The following is a 17383-nucleotide window of genomic DNA, read 5'->3' as shown; positions in this document are numbered from 1 at the left end:
CGCCATACAAGTTTAAGCATAATATTTTAGTTGCTCATTTGGGGCCTCCTTATTGGGCTCTAGTTTTCCATGACTACATACTTTGCACTCACAACCACAGACCTGCTGGGCCTTCCATTGCTGACCTTTGCTAGTAGGAGCCCAGAGCAAAAAGATGCACTAGCAACTCAAAATGCAGAGAGTGCATCCTAGGCGCAGGGGTTGGAAATCTGATTTGCTTGGTAGGAATACGAGAGGAGCCCAGGTTGAGAAAACACAACAAAATGATGTAGTTTCTAGAGAAGTCTTTTGGTACAGGGGAAACAAGCTCTAGAGTCACCTGAACAGCAGCTCTGCTATCTTAATGCTTGCTGTACCACTTGGAGCATCTCAAGCTAAAAAGGCTACGAGGGACTTGGGTTAAACATTCTGTGCCTCAGTTTATTTACCTGCAAAAGGGAGAGGATGAAGCCTAACGTGTTTCCCGACCAAACGAGAGGGAATGTATATGGCAGTACTTCTAGAAAGATGCAGACTTGGACTAAAAATTTATTGGCTAGCTATTACCATTAGACATTGTGTTGCACACATTCCTGTCTATGAGGAAGGCACTGGAGATGGAGTCAAAAGAAAGAATCTGATCAAGGTGCCATTTTGTCTCTTGCTGAACATTTTACAAGTGTGAACTATAAAAATATATATCTAAGAGATGTGGGAATTAAACAATATATCTTAAAGTGTAAAGTACAAATCTATGATTAAATATAAACATGTTCTAAGAATTTCAAAGCCATCATCCTAATAGCTATTAACAGATCTATACTGGTCAAATTTCTCTCTAATAGTATTTGAGCTTTACATTTGCATCCTGTTTTTAGCTTAGACTAAATAAATCCTCAGTCAAAAAATACTCTTCAGTGTCTTCCAATGCATATGGATAGTACTTTCTCTCATTCTCAAATAACCATTCCAGCCCTCAAATAATGTTCTAGCCATTGTTTTTTTTAATTATTTTTTTGATGTAGTGTTCCATGATTCATTGTTTGTATATAACACCCAGTGCTCCACTCAATAAGTGCCCTCTTTAATACCCATCACCAGGCTAACTCATCTTCCCAGCCCCCTCCCCTCTAGAACCCTCAGTTTGTTTTTCAGAGTCCACAGTCTCTCATGGTTTGTCTCCCTCTCCAATGTTTTTAAGTAATATTGCTTTTTAATCACATCAGTTTGAGTAATATTTTATTAATATATAATACTCACATAGCACTTTTCTTTCTTTCTTTCTTTTTACCAATATTAACTAGTTAATCTTCATAAAGCCTTTGGAGATAAAATCATCTCCTGACAAGCTACTTAAATGTTTTATTATAAAAACCTAAGTGTAGTTAGGAAACAGTGTATGAAAATATTTCAATTGTTATTTGATGTACTTATATACAACATTCTGCAAGTCAAGATAGCATGAACATGTGGACAGGAAGGGGAGGCAAACATGTTTGTTCGCTACGACAGTAGCACGTGGGAGAGGCCTTGGGAAACTAGAAATGGACAAAGCTTTCTTAAGACTTCTGTAGCTCCCTTGATACAGAAGCCCCTCTTGTAATTCTCAAGACAGCATTCCTGAATAATCACCACCATTAGAGCCGGTCTTTTAAATGGCTCCTAAATAATCTGCTAAAAGAATCCAACCTACTATGTTGTCACACATCCAAGAAGTTTACACATTCTGTTAGCTGCAGTGCTTTTTCCAGAGATTAATCCAAAGGACAAGAAGAGTAAAGGCACTGATAAGAAAAGAAAGCCCTTTTAGAAGTTTTCTGGACAGGTTATTGGCATCTCCAATTTAACATGGCTGTGCTGGCTGGAATTTGCCAAGGCTGTTTTCCTGAAGTCCCTGCACGGAACTGTCCCCCTGGTAAAATCGTGAGACATGTTGACCCAGAGTGTTGTTTTATAACCATGGCTGGTAGAGTGTCTGCAAGGTTAGGACCAGCTTGTCACATTGTTTATCGATAACAGCATGATGGGGGATTTGCACCTGGTCTTGGTGAGACTCTCAGAAAGCTCTGCCACTGAGGCTGGCTACTTGGCAGGAACATGCCTTTGTGACCAGCAGGGTAGCAAAGATCCCAACCAAGAGGTCATCTCGGGCTCCCTGGTTCCGAGGTATCCCATGAACATGTGGGTGGCTCTGATCAAAGAGAGAAGTATGTCCTGGCATGGCCTGGCAGAGGGAGGCCTTGGCTCTGATGCAAACTTTGCCTTTGGTGCACATCTTTATTGGGTGCTGTTTATCATTTTCCTGCAATGGAGATCTGGAGCTCCTCTTATTTTTGGATCCTGTGAATCTCGCTCAATAACTGAACCCTGTCTAACTGCCACTCTTAATGCAATGCCCAACACTAAAAGCCTGACATCTTCCCCTCACCAGTGCCTCCTCTCCTCTTCCTCATGTCAGGAAAGTGGGAACTGTATTCTTCTAGTTGCTCAGGACAAAACTTCTGGTATTTTTCTTTGACTCCTCACCCTTGCCCTGCAATCTTGTCCACTGGTAAATCCCATTGGCTCTCCTTCTAAAATATACCCAGAATCTGACCATGTCTCATAGCTCCCACTGCCACCACCTTGGTTCAAGTCCCCCTCATCTATCATATCACCAGGATTGTCATAACAGCCAAATAACAGTTCCCCCTGTTTCTGTCTGTGGCCAGCAGCAGTCCCTCCTCAACTCAGCAGCCAGAGTGATCCTGGGGAAACAAGCCAGCGCAGGGCACTCATCTGCACCAGAAAGCCAACTCCATATTATAACTTACAAGGCCCTACGGGACTTGGCCCTCGTTACCTGCCTGATATCATCTTGTACCACTCCCTCCTAGCATCCTTGCTGTTCCCGTCCCTGCCAGGGGCGCTCTCTCTTCAGGGAGAGCCTCTCTACTGTGGATCTCTCTCTGCCTGAGTGTTGTTCCCCAGACAGCCACCCGGCTACTTTCCTCACTCCCTCTACTCAAAAGTCGCCTTATCATGTGTCTGTTAGCCATTTGTATGTCATCTTCAGAGAAGTGTCTGTTCATGTCTTCTGCCCATTTTTTGACTTATTTTTTGTTCATCATCATTAGCCATCAGGGAAATTCAAATCAAAACTACATTGCGATACCACCTTATACCAGTTAGAATGGCAAAAACTGACAGGGCAAGAAACAATAAATGTTGGAGAGGTTGTGGAGAAAGGGGAACCCTCTTACACTGTTGGTGGGAATGCAAGTTGGTACAGCCACTTTGGAAAACAGTGTGGAGGTGCCTCAAAAAATTAAATATAGAGCTACCCTATGACCCAGCAATTGCACTCCTGGGTATTTACCCCAAAGACACAGATGTAGTGAAAAGAAGGGCCACATGCACCCCAATGTTCACAGCAGCAATGTCCACAATAGCCAAACTGTGGAAAGAGCCCAGATGCCCTTCAACAGACGAATGGATAAAGAAGATGTGGTCCATCTATACAATGGACTATTACTCAGCCATCAGAAAGGATGAATACCCAGCTTTTACATCAACATGGATGGGACTGGAGGAGATTATGCTAAGTGAAATAAGTCAAGCAGAGAAAGTCAATGATCATATGGTTTCACTTATTTGTGGACCATAAGGATAGCTTGGAGGACATTAGGAGAAGGAAGGGAAAAATGGGGCGGGGACTCGGAGGGGGAGACGAACCATGAGAGACTGTGGACTCTGAGAAACAAACTGAGGGTTCTAGAGAGGAGGGGGGTGGGGGGATGGGTTAGTCCAGTGATGGATATTAAGGAGGGCACGTTCTGCATGGAGCACTGGGTGTTATACGAAAACAATGAATCATGGAACACTACATCAAAAACTAATGATGTAATGTATGGAGACTAACATAACATAGTAAAATAAAATTTAAAAAAAAAGTTGCCTTATCGGTGATGCTTCCCCAGTGACCTTATGTAAAATTAATCACCAATACCACCCAACATTTCCTACCCTTTTTTACTGCTTTATTTTTTTTCCTGAGACTTATCACTATCTAACATACTGTCTTCCCTCAGCAGGATGGAAGGAACCTCCCCAAGGGCAAGAACTTTTGTGTTTTATTCTCCACCATATTTCTGTGCCTGGGACAATGCACATAGCAGGAATTCAATACATATTTTTGGATGAATGAATGATTATATAATTAATATGAAACAATGTTTTCGCTTTTGTTCTGAAAGTTCACTGGCATTCTAGGAAGGCATGCAGCTCCAGGTATCCCCTGGAAAACAACCAAATGCCCCAATGGTATATCTACCCCAGGTGGAGAACAGGCTCAGGAGAAAGCCCACATCCCTGGTATGGGTACAGGAGACCCTGTTCTCCTTTGTTAAACTTGCTGATGCCCCCGCTTCTCAATCTAGATAATTCAGTTACTGGAGCACATCATGCTCCTTCTGCCTAGAAAATCTGCTGATCCCCTTGCCTCTCCCACCACCAAATACTCTGATTCCACACTTAACATCCAGTTTCCCTTTTACCTCCTCTCTGTGTCTTCCTATCTCTCGTTGAGTGGTTCATTTCTTCCTCAGTAGTCTAGCTCCAATCTCTAAGAACTTCAAGTAGCTGTGTTTTTTTTTTTTTTTAAAGATTTTATTTATTTGAGAAAGAGAGAGAGAAAGCATGAACAGGGGGTAGGGGTGCAGGGAGCCCGATGAAGGGCTCGATCCCAGGACCCTGAGATCATGACCTGAGCTGAAGGCAGAAGCTTAACCGACTGAGCCACCCAGGTGCCTCTGTGGCTGTGTTTACGATGGTCTCCTCCACTTGACTTTGAAGGAGGGGAGTACCTGAAGATGTTTTTTCTGATCGTTTTACTTGCCCCAATACCCAGTATGACGGTCAACACATTGGACGTGCTCAACAAATGCCACTGAACGAAGAAGTAAAAACCAAACTGAGAAGAAGGAACAGCACAAAGAGAATATAATCCCCTCAGGAGGAGGGGTCCAAAAATCCAGACCCAAGACCACATGACCTCATACAAATGTGTCCATTTTTTCACCCCAAAACAGACAGAATACCTTCCCTACCTACCTTACAGGGGTTGTGGGGCTCAAATGAGAAAATAATTATTATCAATGTACAGATCATAGATTTTGCTCTAGCTTTTTAATCGCAGAACTGATTCAGCAAATCTGGAAGTGATTAGATTGACAACCAGCCATATCCAACGTAATCATGCCTCTCTACTGGTTTACCACATTCAAAGAGGAGAAAACCAGGAAGTGTTCTCCAGAAAGAATATTAAAACCCAGGTTATAGGGGCACCTGGGTGGCTCCGTCAGTTAAGCATCAGACTCTTGAATTCAGCTCCGGTCATAATCTCAGGGTTATGAGCTTGAGCCCAGCACTGGGCTCTGCACTGAGTGCGGAGCCTGCCTGGGGTTCTGTCTCCCTCTCCCACTCCCATCCCTCCCCCCAACCCTTGCCTGTGCACACATACTCTCTCTCTCTCTCTCAAAAAACAAAACAAAACAAACAAAGAAACAAAAAAACACCATTAAAAAAACCCTCAGGTTATATACTCCCCATTCTTACAGGGAGGAAGAGATAGGTCATATAATATACATCACTATGTACAGAGGACTGTAATTGGATATTTATTCCACTCTAATACATGGAATAACAGGAAACTTTACAGCAAACTTCATGTTTATTAATTTTTTTTAGAGGCAGTAATACAGGAGCTAAGAGCATAAGCTTTGGAGTCTGTCTACTTAGGTTTAAATAACCTAAGTTATTTAAACTTGCACTCTAGCACTTCGTTCTCTTGGAAAATTAAGCTCCTTCTGCCTCAGTTTGCACCTAACTTAAATGCAGTTAATAAGGCATTTACCGCCTATGGTTACTTGAGAATTAAATGAGACAATACACGTAAACGCTTAGAACAGTGCCTTGTACATAGTCAGTGCTCATTAAATGTTGGCTATGGTTAATGGTATTCATGACTCTTGAAACCTCAGTGTTACCATGTTTTTCTGTACTGACATCACACTAACTTAAATGTAATGGATGTTGAAAATCAAAGTGTTCAAAATACTTTAGCCCTTCAGATTCCTTTGTCTTGATAGCTCTGCCCCCTCCTCAATCCTCTATCTTGCCTTGGATGGCCGATGTCAAGACAGCACTCAGAGGGAAAGCACAGCTAGGACCAGGTAGCACAAGAAGCAACTGCTCCCAGGAGCGTCAAAGCTCTGTTCTCTTCTATCCCCTCCCTCACCTACCCTACCCTGTGATGCAAGCACAGCTTGTTATGAGGTGACCATAACCCATCCAGAAGTGTATTTAATAACCTGGGGCCTGAGGCCAAATTAGATTAACTGTACCTGACCTTACAGTCTGACTACACATTTCTTCCTCCTTCCCTGCTCGTCATAAAAGGAATCCAGAAGTCCTTCTCCACCAACACTAGGACTGAACTTCTAACTCCCCTCTTAGCACTGAAAAATGCTAAACCCAGCCAAGACTCCTGGGAATAATAGCAGATCAAGGGTCTGAACACCTGAACTCTCATCCTCATAATGCTGTCTGGCATAAGTCACTGGGACTGCTGGGTGTTAGCTCCCTAATCCTTAATGCTGTGATATTACTGCCTAATATACCTACTCATGAAGTTTTAAGGGATGATTAAATGGGCAAATAAATGTGAGAAGAACACGTGGAAATTTACGAGAATCATATGAATGATACGTAATTCTAATATAAGTTTACTGGCTCATTTGCCTTCCTCCCTATTTAAATACTGATCTTGATCCTGGAAGCCATGCCATTATAAACATTTCTTTTATCAGAAGAAACTTTATTCAAAGAGAATAAAATAATTTATTAAAGCCACGGGGTTCTAAAGATGAGTGATATGACAATAACAGACTTCTGAATAAACACAAAAATACTTGAGATTTTTAAAAAGCAAGGATTCTCATCAGCAGTGAATATTAATAAAGCTAAAAGAGATTCCTCTGTGGGGTGGAAAGAAAAAGATTAGGTCATTGTTGAGCTCTGTCTGTATCCATTCCAAAAACAACAGAGCAAAAATGATCAGTCTCCACCTCCAGATTATCTCTACCTGCCATGACCTTCAAGTTATTTTCACAGTTATGAATAAATCAAGGTAGTACAGAACAGTGAGACCCTTTTCCAAATTCACACCGGGTTTCCTCCAGCATTGTCCCGAAATTCCAGGCATTTTCCCCCCTGCCCGGAACCCACCACACTGCTTCAGATGCGAAGAATGGAACTGCCTGAATCGGATACTTCAGCCCAATAAAGGGATGGGGCGGGCGTGGGGGGGAAGGGCGCGAATACAAACAACAGCAAGCAAACCTAACCCTTTGTGACATCCTAAATGCTTTATAGGGATTATCTCTTTACTCGTCACAGCAACCCTGTTTGGTAGATATTCTTTCGACATTCCAGAGAGATCACTGAAGGCTTAGAGAGCCAAGGTACTTGTTCAGGATGACACCTCTAGAAAAGTGCTCAACTGGAGTTTAAAACAGATCCTATCTGATGCTACCTCCAGGACAACCTAGAGCTCCTCTTTTAAAACCCTAGGGAAACGGGAATTCTTTAAGATTTTTTAGTACCTCTTAGAACTCTGTGGCACAGAGACAAGAGTGAAGTGAAAGTGATCTTGTGTAGAAACAGGCAATGCGGGAGCTGGGACAACGACATCTGTTGGCATGTTCACTGTCAATACTGAAAATATTGCCATCATCTAAAAATAATAGAGAATTCAGGATATAAGTATCTGAGGAGTATTTTCAAAATGTAAGTCAAATAGTTGAGAGGCAGAAGTATCTGAATATAGTAAGAGCTAAATAAGGGTGAGCGAATACTATGTTTGACAGCTTTCAGTAAAACTTGAATGAGAACTTGTATGTGTAGTCTACAAATAGAAAGAGGCATGAAGGGCAGAGGTAGCCTGTGGGGTATCCATGGCAAAAGGGAAATAAGAGAGAAAAGGTCTTTGAATAGGAGACTGGATTAAAACCAGTAAGAATTTCCTCCCTCAATCTACTATTCCAACTCATTCAAATGATGTCAAACCAAATATAAGATGAGGAAGAACATGTTCAGACGACTCAGATCATTTTCAGTCCAATCCAACTTACACCAGTTAAGAAAAGTAGGTCCTACAGGAAAAGGAGTATCTATACAATTAAAATATTTCCCACAACCAGTCAGATAGATCTCTCCTGGAAAGAACATTCTAGGGCTTCCTTCTGACCAGACTCTTGATTTGACCACTGAATTGTTTTATGTAAAAGAAATCTACAGTAAAAATAGAGCCATCTCCAAGGAGCCTAACTGAAACGTTTAAATCATTTTGTGATTAACTTTTATAACAAAGTACTTTCCTTAAGAACACCATTCTGCCATGACAGAGTGCCTGAAAACGAAATTATTTTTTAAAATTCAAAAACTGCATTTTTCTGTGTAATAGTAAATTGCTTTTAGTTAGGGTTTAGAGAAGCAAGGATGCATCATTTCTCTAGGAGCCTAAAAGGCAGTTATCAGAGTTATACTCTGACTAGGTTAAAGAGGTGAGCTACAACTTGTTAACCAGGAGGGGTACCCATCTCAAGAGGGTCACACCATAAACTCATCTCTTCTATCTTATGATGGCCCCTGGCATGATTAAAGCACTTTTCTGCCTTAGAGCTTCCTCTCACTTGCCACGGCAATGTTTCTCAGTTGGCAATGAGAATCTGACCACAAAAGCCTCCGGCGAGGCAACCCCATCCCCATGGGGGTCCACTGGCAGTTCTAAGAGAGGGCAAGACAAACGAGGGAGACAATGGCACAGAAGGAGCAGAAGGAGGGAGGAATGAAGGAGAAGGGAGAAGAAAAGAGAGAAAAAGTAAGAAAAGAGGGAAGAAGTACAGAAAGGAGACAAGTCGATGCTAAAGAGAAAGTGGAATTGGGCCCCATTAGGCCCGCCACTGTGCTACAGGTAGCCTCCTCCTGCTGTTACTTTCTTTCCCCAGAGAGGAAGCAGGGTAACAACTCCTCTGTGCCATTATTACCTGGATGAGTTCGTCCAGCTCAGTCGAATTGACACAGGAGTGTTGGGAAATGAATGTTTGCTTCTGGATCACAATGGTGGTCCTCTGGGAAATCTCATGAGGCTGCTCCAAGGCTTTGAACACGGTGGCTCCGATGATCAGATAGAGGACCACCACCAGGAAAATCGTGGAGACCGTCTTCCATTTCATAACATTAATGGTCGTGTCACTCTCCACCCGGGAAGCAAGCACTGTGGGTTTCGTGGAAAACGAGAGCCTCGGTTTGGAGTTCTGAGCGGCAGATTTAGGATCCAGCAAGTCAGGTGCCGCCACTGACAACAACAGAGAATGAACGTTAGGTTGGAGAAGAGTAGAGGGGGTAACGGCTGGGTTTCTTTAGGGGCTGAGCAAAGGCAGACTGAACTCCACTGCTCTCCTGGTGGACGGTCTGGAACCAACTAGAGCGCTCCCACTACATCGCTTCCAGGACTTCATACATAGGTTCAAGGAAAAGGGGCTGGGTCTCAGCTCTCTGCTGCTATTGGGGTTCCGGATGGGAGGAAGAGAACAGGAGGTGGACCAAGAAACTTAAAAAAAATAATAAAAGAATGCCTGAGGTCTTGTTAATTAATTTTTAATTTTACATCTGTTCGCCGTGCTACTCAACAAAGACTGAACTCCTAAGAGTTGATAGTACTAACTCATGAATACTCATGAAGGTTCACGGATGATTCCTGTTCTCAAGAACTTAACCCTCTATACCACAAGCAACCAACATAAGGAATAGTCTTTATTTTTATGGAAAATTTCATTGTAATAAAGGGATGGCATTATAAGCGAATTTGGGATCCAAACATTGTTGCTCAAAGTAAAACATTAGTCATTTTCTGGTAAAACATGATGGTAAGTAAACCACTCAATTGCCCAATCATTTCTCTTTGCCTAGCCTCTAAAGTGGTTCATGATTAAACATTCTCTCGATCTTGTTATACAATCTCTGACATCTTGAGAAAACAAAAGTATTGCTACCTTTTCTGGCACCATCCTAGGTGCAGCCAAGATATGACAAGTTCCCTCCATTTCAACAGTGAACATTACCAAGAAAAAAACGTAAAACCTCATCTTCCACCTCAGACCCTCCATGTTCTGTACAAAGCTAATTGCTCCATTAGAGTGGATTTATGTGTTCTCTTACAAATTCCCATATACTCTGAGGTGACTGTAAATCCATTTATTATTTATCCCAACTGTTCAAAAATATCATTAATGGATTTCTTTTTAGAAAATGCGAAGATACTAGACTTCTACGTGCTAAGGGGAAAATAAGCCATCTACTACAGAATGATTGGAAAGGCAACACTGAAACAAAAAGGTTAACAGAATAGCCAGAAAAAAAACAAAACAAAACAAAACAAAACCAGGGGGACTTTAAAAAAAACCCACCAACTCAACCAGAACAATGAATTTAGAGTCCACAATTGTTACAGATGTAAGTAAAATTACTCTGGTATATATAATACCGGTTTGATATAGTAATAACCTAACCTAAAAGACACTTTTAGGTAAGTGAGAAATCCCTATGGAATTGCACCCAAATACCCTACAGGAACTGAAATTACTCGAGGATAAAAAGAGAACGGAAAGTGTCAGTTTTCACAGGGTTAGAAACCCTGCCCTCCTGACTACCACTGTGAGTTCAATGTAGGACTACCGCCGTTTGAGTTCAGAAAACAAATCATCAGTTGCCCATCACAAAGAAGCTTTGCAAACAAAGCTATTTGAAGCCCTAGACCTAAGTAGTGTTGTACAATGGTAGCCGATAACAGAGGGCTCCTCCAACCAGCAAAAACCCTGAATGGCTCTGACTTTGAAGAGATGAAGTCAGAGCGCCAAGGAAGTAACTGTACCCAGGGCTCCAGGTAGAGATTCCACATAGAGACTGAATCGCTCCTTTCAGCAATCTCCAGTGGTTGAACCTGCTGGATACAGGTATGTACCCGTTTCCCTCCTGATACAGTCACCTGTTCAGAATAAAGCCACAAACCAATAGACACCTTTGTCATGTCATAGTTATAACAGCAACTTTGCTCAGAATTAGCACTGGGTGTTTTACTGTTTTAATTAGAAAAACTTTTTTTAATAGACATGCTGATAACAGCTGATATCACTGTCATCTGCTGGTTAGCTACGACACCCCACCGCCACGCTTCTTAGTGTGTCTTGGGTGAAAAATAAAGGTCATAATCTAAAATTAATCCATCTTTGGAATAAAAATAACAGGAAATCCACATTATCTCTCTGAAGGAAGCTTTCCAAGCCTTTCCTTTCCAATTCTCTGTGCTCTCATATTTCTGGTTTTTCACATGAGGGGTTTCTAGTCTGTAGAAGTGGAAAACACCAAGACTGTTCACCTTGATGCATCCAAATCCCAATCCTAAATCCCAATGCCACACTAACACCTTATAATTATAGGCTTTGGGGGAAAAGGGACAGATACGTTTTTAAAAGACTGTGTGTATGTGTCTTAAGCTAATACATTTCCTGATGAAGTTTAATTCTTTTAAGCTATTCCCTTATTTTTTAATTAGCAGAAATGTATATATAAGTGTGTGTGTGTGTGTGTGTATGCACATTTGGCAGACAGAATGGACAGCAATTGGTAAAATATCAAAATAAAAAACAGCCTTTTCTCTCTGTGTTTCCATCTCCACGTCGTTTGATGTATGATCAGGCAGAGACGCTCCTCAGAACAAGGAATCAAAGAGTCGTCCCTTGCACACACTGTCCTCACCATCACTACCTCCCTCCTCTACCTCCAGCACATCACAGTCTCCTCTTAATCCCAGTCTCCCAGCCTCCCGCAGGTATGCCTTCCACGCTCCGGGCCACAGCTGACTCCACAGCAAGAGAAATGAGTTTTTCAGCACCACTGCCTGTCCCACCACGCAATGGGCAACAAGTGTGACCAGGGTCACCACGCGTCCTGCCTGTCGGCTGCTCCCAAGGGCTGACCCTCCTCCTCCTTCGGAAACTCCCCCAAGGTGTCCCAGACCCACACCCGAGGCAGATGCAAAAGCCCCAGGCACCAGCGGGAGAGGCGGGAGCAGCAACCAGCAGAGAGGAGCCAGGCATCGGTCTGCCTCCAAACCCAGATTATGACCCAACACCTTGGACGGGAAACGAAGGTGGAGGACGTCCGCTTGCTGCCAGCGGGGCATTTGCAGCCCTCCCAGTCCAGGCAGGGGCGGGAAAGAGCTGGGCGGGAGGTTTCCGGGGGGGGGGGATCACCCGGGGGTCTCACCTCCTGCTCTATAGCCGGGTCTCTCCCGCGAGGCGCTGGGAAGCATGAGGCATGCAGCATTCAAAATGTTTGAAAAAGACGGACTTGCTTTTACAAACACGCCATTGTACTCACTTCTTATTCAGAGTCGGGCTGCGCGCTCCGAGCTGCACGGGCAGGCATTTTCCCCGGCTTTGTTTTACAAGGTGGGGAGAGCGGGGCTGGACGCGGGAGGGGGTGGGGGAGCGTGAGAAACGAAATCGCGGGAAGGAGGGGACACCGGCGGGCTGGGCAGAGGGCGAGGCCGAGGCCAAGTTGGGCGCGGGCGCCGCCACCCCCGCACGCGCCTGCGGCCGGGCCCGGGTCACCCGGAGAGCGCGGGCGACCCGGGTCCCGCGCCAGCCAGCAGCCGCCGCCGCCGCCGCGCGCTCCGCCCCGGGTTCCGCGCTGGCGGGTCCCCGGCGCGGCGCGGCGCGGGGGCGGTCGGTGCAGCCCGAGCGGCCGTGCGCCCCGGCGTCTTTGTGCGCGAGCCTCGCTCTGCCCCTCTTCTCATGTCTTTGTGTGTCTCCCCCGGCAAAGCCCTCCGGCCCCGGGGGGCGGGGGGTGTGGCACGGGCTCGGCGAGCGGGGCGCCCTGCTGCCCACAGCTCGGCCGCCCTCCGCCGCTCTCCCTGCCAGGCTCGCTTGCTCTCGTCCCTCGCCTGCTCCTTTCCCTCCTTTCGGAACTCCCTCCCCCTCGCCTCCTCCGCCCTCCCACCCTCCGTCTCCCCGCCTGGGCTCGCCTCTCCGCACCCCCTCCTAGCCCAACCCGCGCCGGCGTCGCCCCTGCCCCCTCGCCTGGGGGCACTGCCCTGGGGCTCACCTGCTGCCTCTTCTCCCTCAGCCCCTTCCACTAGCACTGCCCCTTCCCCACATGCCCATTCTCACTATCTGGTGCACAGACAGAGCTCCAACCTATCTCCTTCCAGGGCGGGGTGCGGGACTATGCTCTAGGGCGCGGGTCCCAGGACCCCTGCACGTGGGCATCTTCCGCTCCCCTTGCCCACCCTCCACCCACCCAGGGTTGTACAGAGAACTAACCCCATTGGCACCCTGAGACCCCCGGAGTGGGGTCGGTAAGGGGGCTGCTGGCCTCTTGCAGTCTACGCCTGGGGAAGTGTTGTCGAGTCACCAGCAACCCCCACCACATCCCACCTCCTGGGGTGCTTGACCTGGGCAACGAGCTCTGATCAACAGAAGGTTCCAAACCAGAAAGGATGGGGAACGCACCGGGAGCTAGGGTGCAGAAGACATCTAGGGTTGCAGAGGGAATGGAAGAAAAATCGGAAGGCTCTCAGGGCAAGACCTCTTTGCTGGGTCAGGGGTTGCGGATGTTCTCGGCCGAGCAGCGGAGTAGGAGACCTGGGACATCAGTCTGAACCCTGCGCTCCGGCACACCTCGGTTTCAAGATCCCAGCTTGGCGGATGCCAGACCCCGCCCAGACTCGGAGACTGCCGCGCGGGGGCAGCTGAACGCTTGGCTGCAGGGGTGCGGGCACCGAACCCGCAGAGCAGGGGAAGAGAGCGCGCCGAGTCCAGGCTGCAGCTGAAATAGGTTAGTCCCCTCGCCACACACGTGATGTAGCGGAACTTCAGCCCGAGTGTAAACTCTCCCTTCCTTCTCGCTTTCGCTGCGGGAATACCCCGCTGACCTCCACCCTCCCACCTCCACCGCTGTGTTAGAGAGTTTATCTTCCAGAAAGGCTGCTGGGCCAACTTGAAGTATTTTGCCAGCTCCAAGGAGAACTTCCTGATGAAAACTGTAGATGTGAGAAACTAGTGAAAGCTATAGATCTTAAGGAGGTCGGGCAGAGCAGAAACACTCTTGATGGCAAAAAGGACGTTAAAAGCCTTTTGCAGAATTGTGGCCATCAATGCTTAAAAATGCCAAATCATTTTTTAAATTCCAGAAAAGACTCAGCACCTCTTTCTCCTATTAAAAATGTCTTCCTTATTAGGAATTCCTTCCTGCTGGAACAGAAACATGTTTTTCTCCACTTCTGCTCTCAATATAATCGGATGTCCTTTCTGAAATGTGAATCTGATCCTCTCACTAAAAACCTTTTCAAACTCTCTAGGTGACATATAATTTGCTTCCTGATCTGGCTTCTCTTTTTCATTCCAGGCCTTTCTGGGTACATTCATCCTCCCTCACACACCTTCCCCCCCAGCTTTACATGTCTAAGACATTGTATTAGTAGGTTCTCTAGAGAAAGAGAACCGATAGGGCATGTATGTAGTGTGTGCAAAAGATTTATTTTAAGGAATTGGCTGACGCTGTCATGGGGGCTGGCAAGTCCATCTGAAATTCCTAGGGCAGTTCTAGCAGGCTGGAAACTCAGGCAAGAGTTGATGCTTCTGTCTCGAATTTCTTCTTTTCTGGAAACCTCAGTTTTTGCTCATAAGACCTTCCTGATTATATGAGGCCTTACCCACATCATCAAAGGTAATCTTTCCTTCAAGTCAACTGATTATGGATTGCAACCACATGTACAAAATACCTTCACAGCAACACCTAGATAAGCGTTTAACCAAATAACTAGGTACTGTAGCCAAGCCACCTAAAACGAATCATCACAGATATTGTCCTTCAGATCTTCCAGCAGTCTGGAAGTTTCTCCCGAATCCTAGCTAGTCAGGTGTCTTGCTGTTTGCTTCCCAGGCAACTCGGGCTTCTATTTTTGCACTTGTCACATTGTGTTGTGCTGCTTCTGACTACACTGTAAGCTCATGAGGGCATAAGCCATATCTCTCTGTTCGCCAGAGTATCCACAATTACCAATGCCTGGTACTAAACAGGTGTTAAACATCTGAATGAAAGTGTGGATGTGGACATCATTCTCCTTGCCTCTCCAGGTATTTGGAACCAGGGCATCCAGCGTATGTAGGACATGAAATGAACTTACCACCTTCAGAATCATTTCTACCCTATCACAGGTGCTTTGTTCTCCACATTCAGTGTCCCAAACACTTTGAGTTTCGCTTGTTTGTTAACTTCCCTCCTTTCGTTTAACAACTTGGTGATTCTTTCTTGTTCTTTCTCAGTCTTTTGCAAATTTAACCACACCTTGCCAGGCACTGGTCCTCTGTCAAACTGGCTCATGCTTACTACAGTAGGGGATTAACTCAGAGTTAAGCCCTGCATAGTGTTCCCCTTTCCCAGACTCATGGGATGGAGGACTCACCGCCAATCCCAAATGCTGAATTGTCTTTTTCCCTCCTTTTCTCCATCGGTGTATCTGCAGTAGTTGTTTTCCATCATCCCCCTTGCGTTATTCTCTCATTAGGCGCATATATGTGTGGGGGAGGGGAGCCCAGATTTACTTTATAGAGACGTTAAAATAAGATCAAAAGAAAACTTCCAAATTGTAACATAGGTAGGAATCGCTCCAACAAGCCAGCCTCAGCCTCACAAATAACTTGAAAGAACCAAGAAACCAGTCTCCACACTGACTTGAGCCCTGCTTTCCACTGCGGCCCCTACAGCCCCCTCAGTTAAATACTCCTACCGCTTTAAGAACCTTCTTGTGCCAAACACATAATTACTCGCTGTGTTTGAAGGAAGAGGGAAAAAAGGAAGTGGGCTAGTTCGTGTATCATTGAAGCTGGAGAAATAAGGAAAGGGGATGGTTTATCCTATTTAATTTTATGCCTGCATTTCTTAACACATATAAATCCCATCAAAAGTGTAATAGAAAGACTAGGTAGACTTGATTTCTTCCATGCTGCCGGACAATTCAACACCCCTTCATTTTACTTCAGTGGACAGGAAAACCTGAAATATGTGATAAAAAGATTGAGTTCCCCCAAATTTTATACTCTCTTCATTCCCGGTGCTTTCAGAGTTGTTGTTCGGCTCCAACTAGAAGCATGAAATCTATAGGACTTCACTTTTATGTTTATTTTGCTTTTTGACCTTGGCCTACTCATAGTTACAAAAAAAAAATGCCACTGTCCTTCCCATAATTCCAAACAGACTTGTAATTTTGGAGTCCAAATGACCTCCGTGGGTGTCCTAACTCTACCATTTGTGAACCATGTGAGTTTGAGGGAGTCCCTTTATCTCTCTGACCATCAGTTTCCTCATCTACAAAATAGGGAGAATATACTGAACTCAGAAGAGATTCTCCTAAGAAATAAAGTAAGATCACATAAATGGCTTTATCATTGTTAAGTCTTCAAGAGAATTTTATTCTCTCCTGTGACTGACTTAACCCCATGAACTAGGCCAAGGCCGACCACCAACAAATTTCAACTCTATGGTAACTCCTGCCATTTATTTAATCTTCTGGTTCACATCATTGCATAGATCTGAGAAAAGGAAGAATGAATCAAATCCATCAAATATTTATTGAATGCCTACTAGCTGCCAAACAGGAGCCCTGTGGACATAGCAAAGTCGCTGCCTTCATTAAGCTTCTGCTCTAGAGAGGGAAGATGCTCAACAAGCCTAAAATTAAAATTCTGGTAAATGCAATAAAGAGAAGGTACAGGGTACTATGAGAGTATCTAATTTTGGAGGGTCAGGGGAGGCCTGTCTAAAAAAGTGACATTATAGTTGGTCCCTGAAGTTGGGGAGTGTGGAGAGCAGGGGTGGAGAGGGAGAGCCACAGTGTAAGGGAAGAGCTTCCTCAGGAGAAGGAGGAGATGTAGAGAGACCGGGGCGGGCAGAAGCATGGCAATTAGAATTTGGGGAGCTCAGAGAGAGAGGACTGGTGGTAGACAGTGATCAAGTTACAGAGGCAGGCAGAGTCCAGGTCATATGGCACTTGGATTTTCATTAATGGGACTTTGACAAATTTTCGGCAGAGCACTAACCTCATCAGGTGGCATAAAAAAAAAAAGAAGAAGAAAGAAAAAACACTCTGGTGACTACATGGAGAACAGACAGAGGGCGAATAAAAATGTAAGCATGTGGGAAACAAATTCAGATGTTTTTGCTTTAGGCCAGGTGAGAGATTCCTGGGCTGGAAGGGGAAGGGAGAAGATGAGCGGTGGCAGTAGATCAAGAGGGCTCTATG

The 17383-nt window shown here is 45.1% G+C and overlaps 1 protein-coding gene across 1 annotated transcript in view; it reads right to left on the bottom strand.

Annotated features, from left to right (window-relative positions):
* KCNK2 (potassium two pore domain channel subfamily K member 2) overlaps positions 1–12391 on the bottom strand; it is a 142781-nt gene extending 130390 nt beyond the window's left edge. The window contains exons 1-2 of the mRNA XM_028121578.1: positions 12346–12391; positions 9066–9376 (exon numbers count right to left, since the gene is read on the bottom strand). Coding sequence (XP_027977379.1) covers positions 9066–9376; positions 12346–12391 — 357 coding nt within the window. The remainder of the gene's footprint in view (positions 1–9065; positions 9377–12345) is intronic.
* Positions 12392–17383: the final 4992 nt, after the last annotated feature.

This window comes from Eumetopias jubatus, unplaced genomic scaffold, assembly GCF_037043125.1.
Source record: "Eumetopias jubatus isolate StellerSeaLion01/CBP00866 unplaced genomic scaffold, mEumJub1_p1.0 scaffold_12, whole genome shotgun sequence".
Lineage (NCBI taxonomy): Eukaryota > Metazoa > Chordata > Mammalia > Carnivora > Otariidae > Eumetopias > Eumetopias jubatus.
This window is presented reverse-complemented; position numbering and strand designations above follow the sequence as displayed.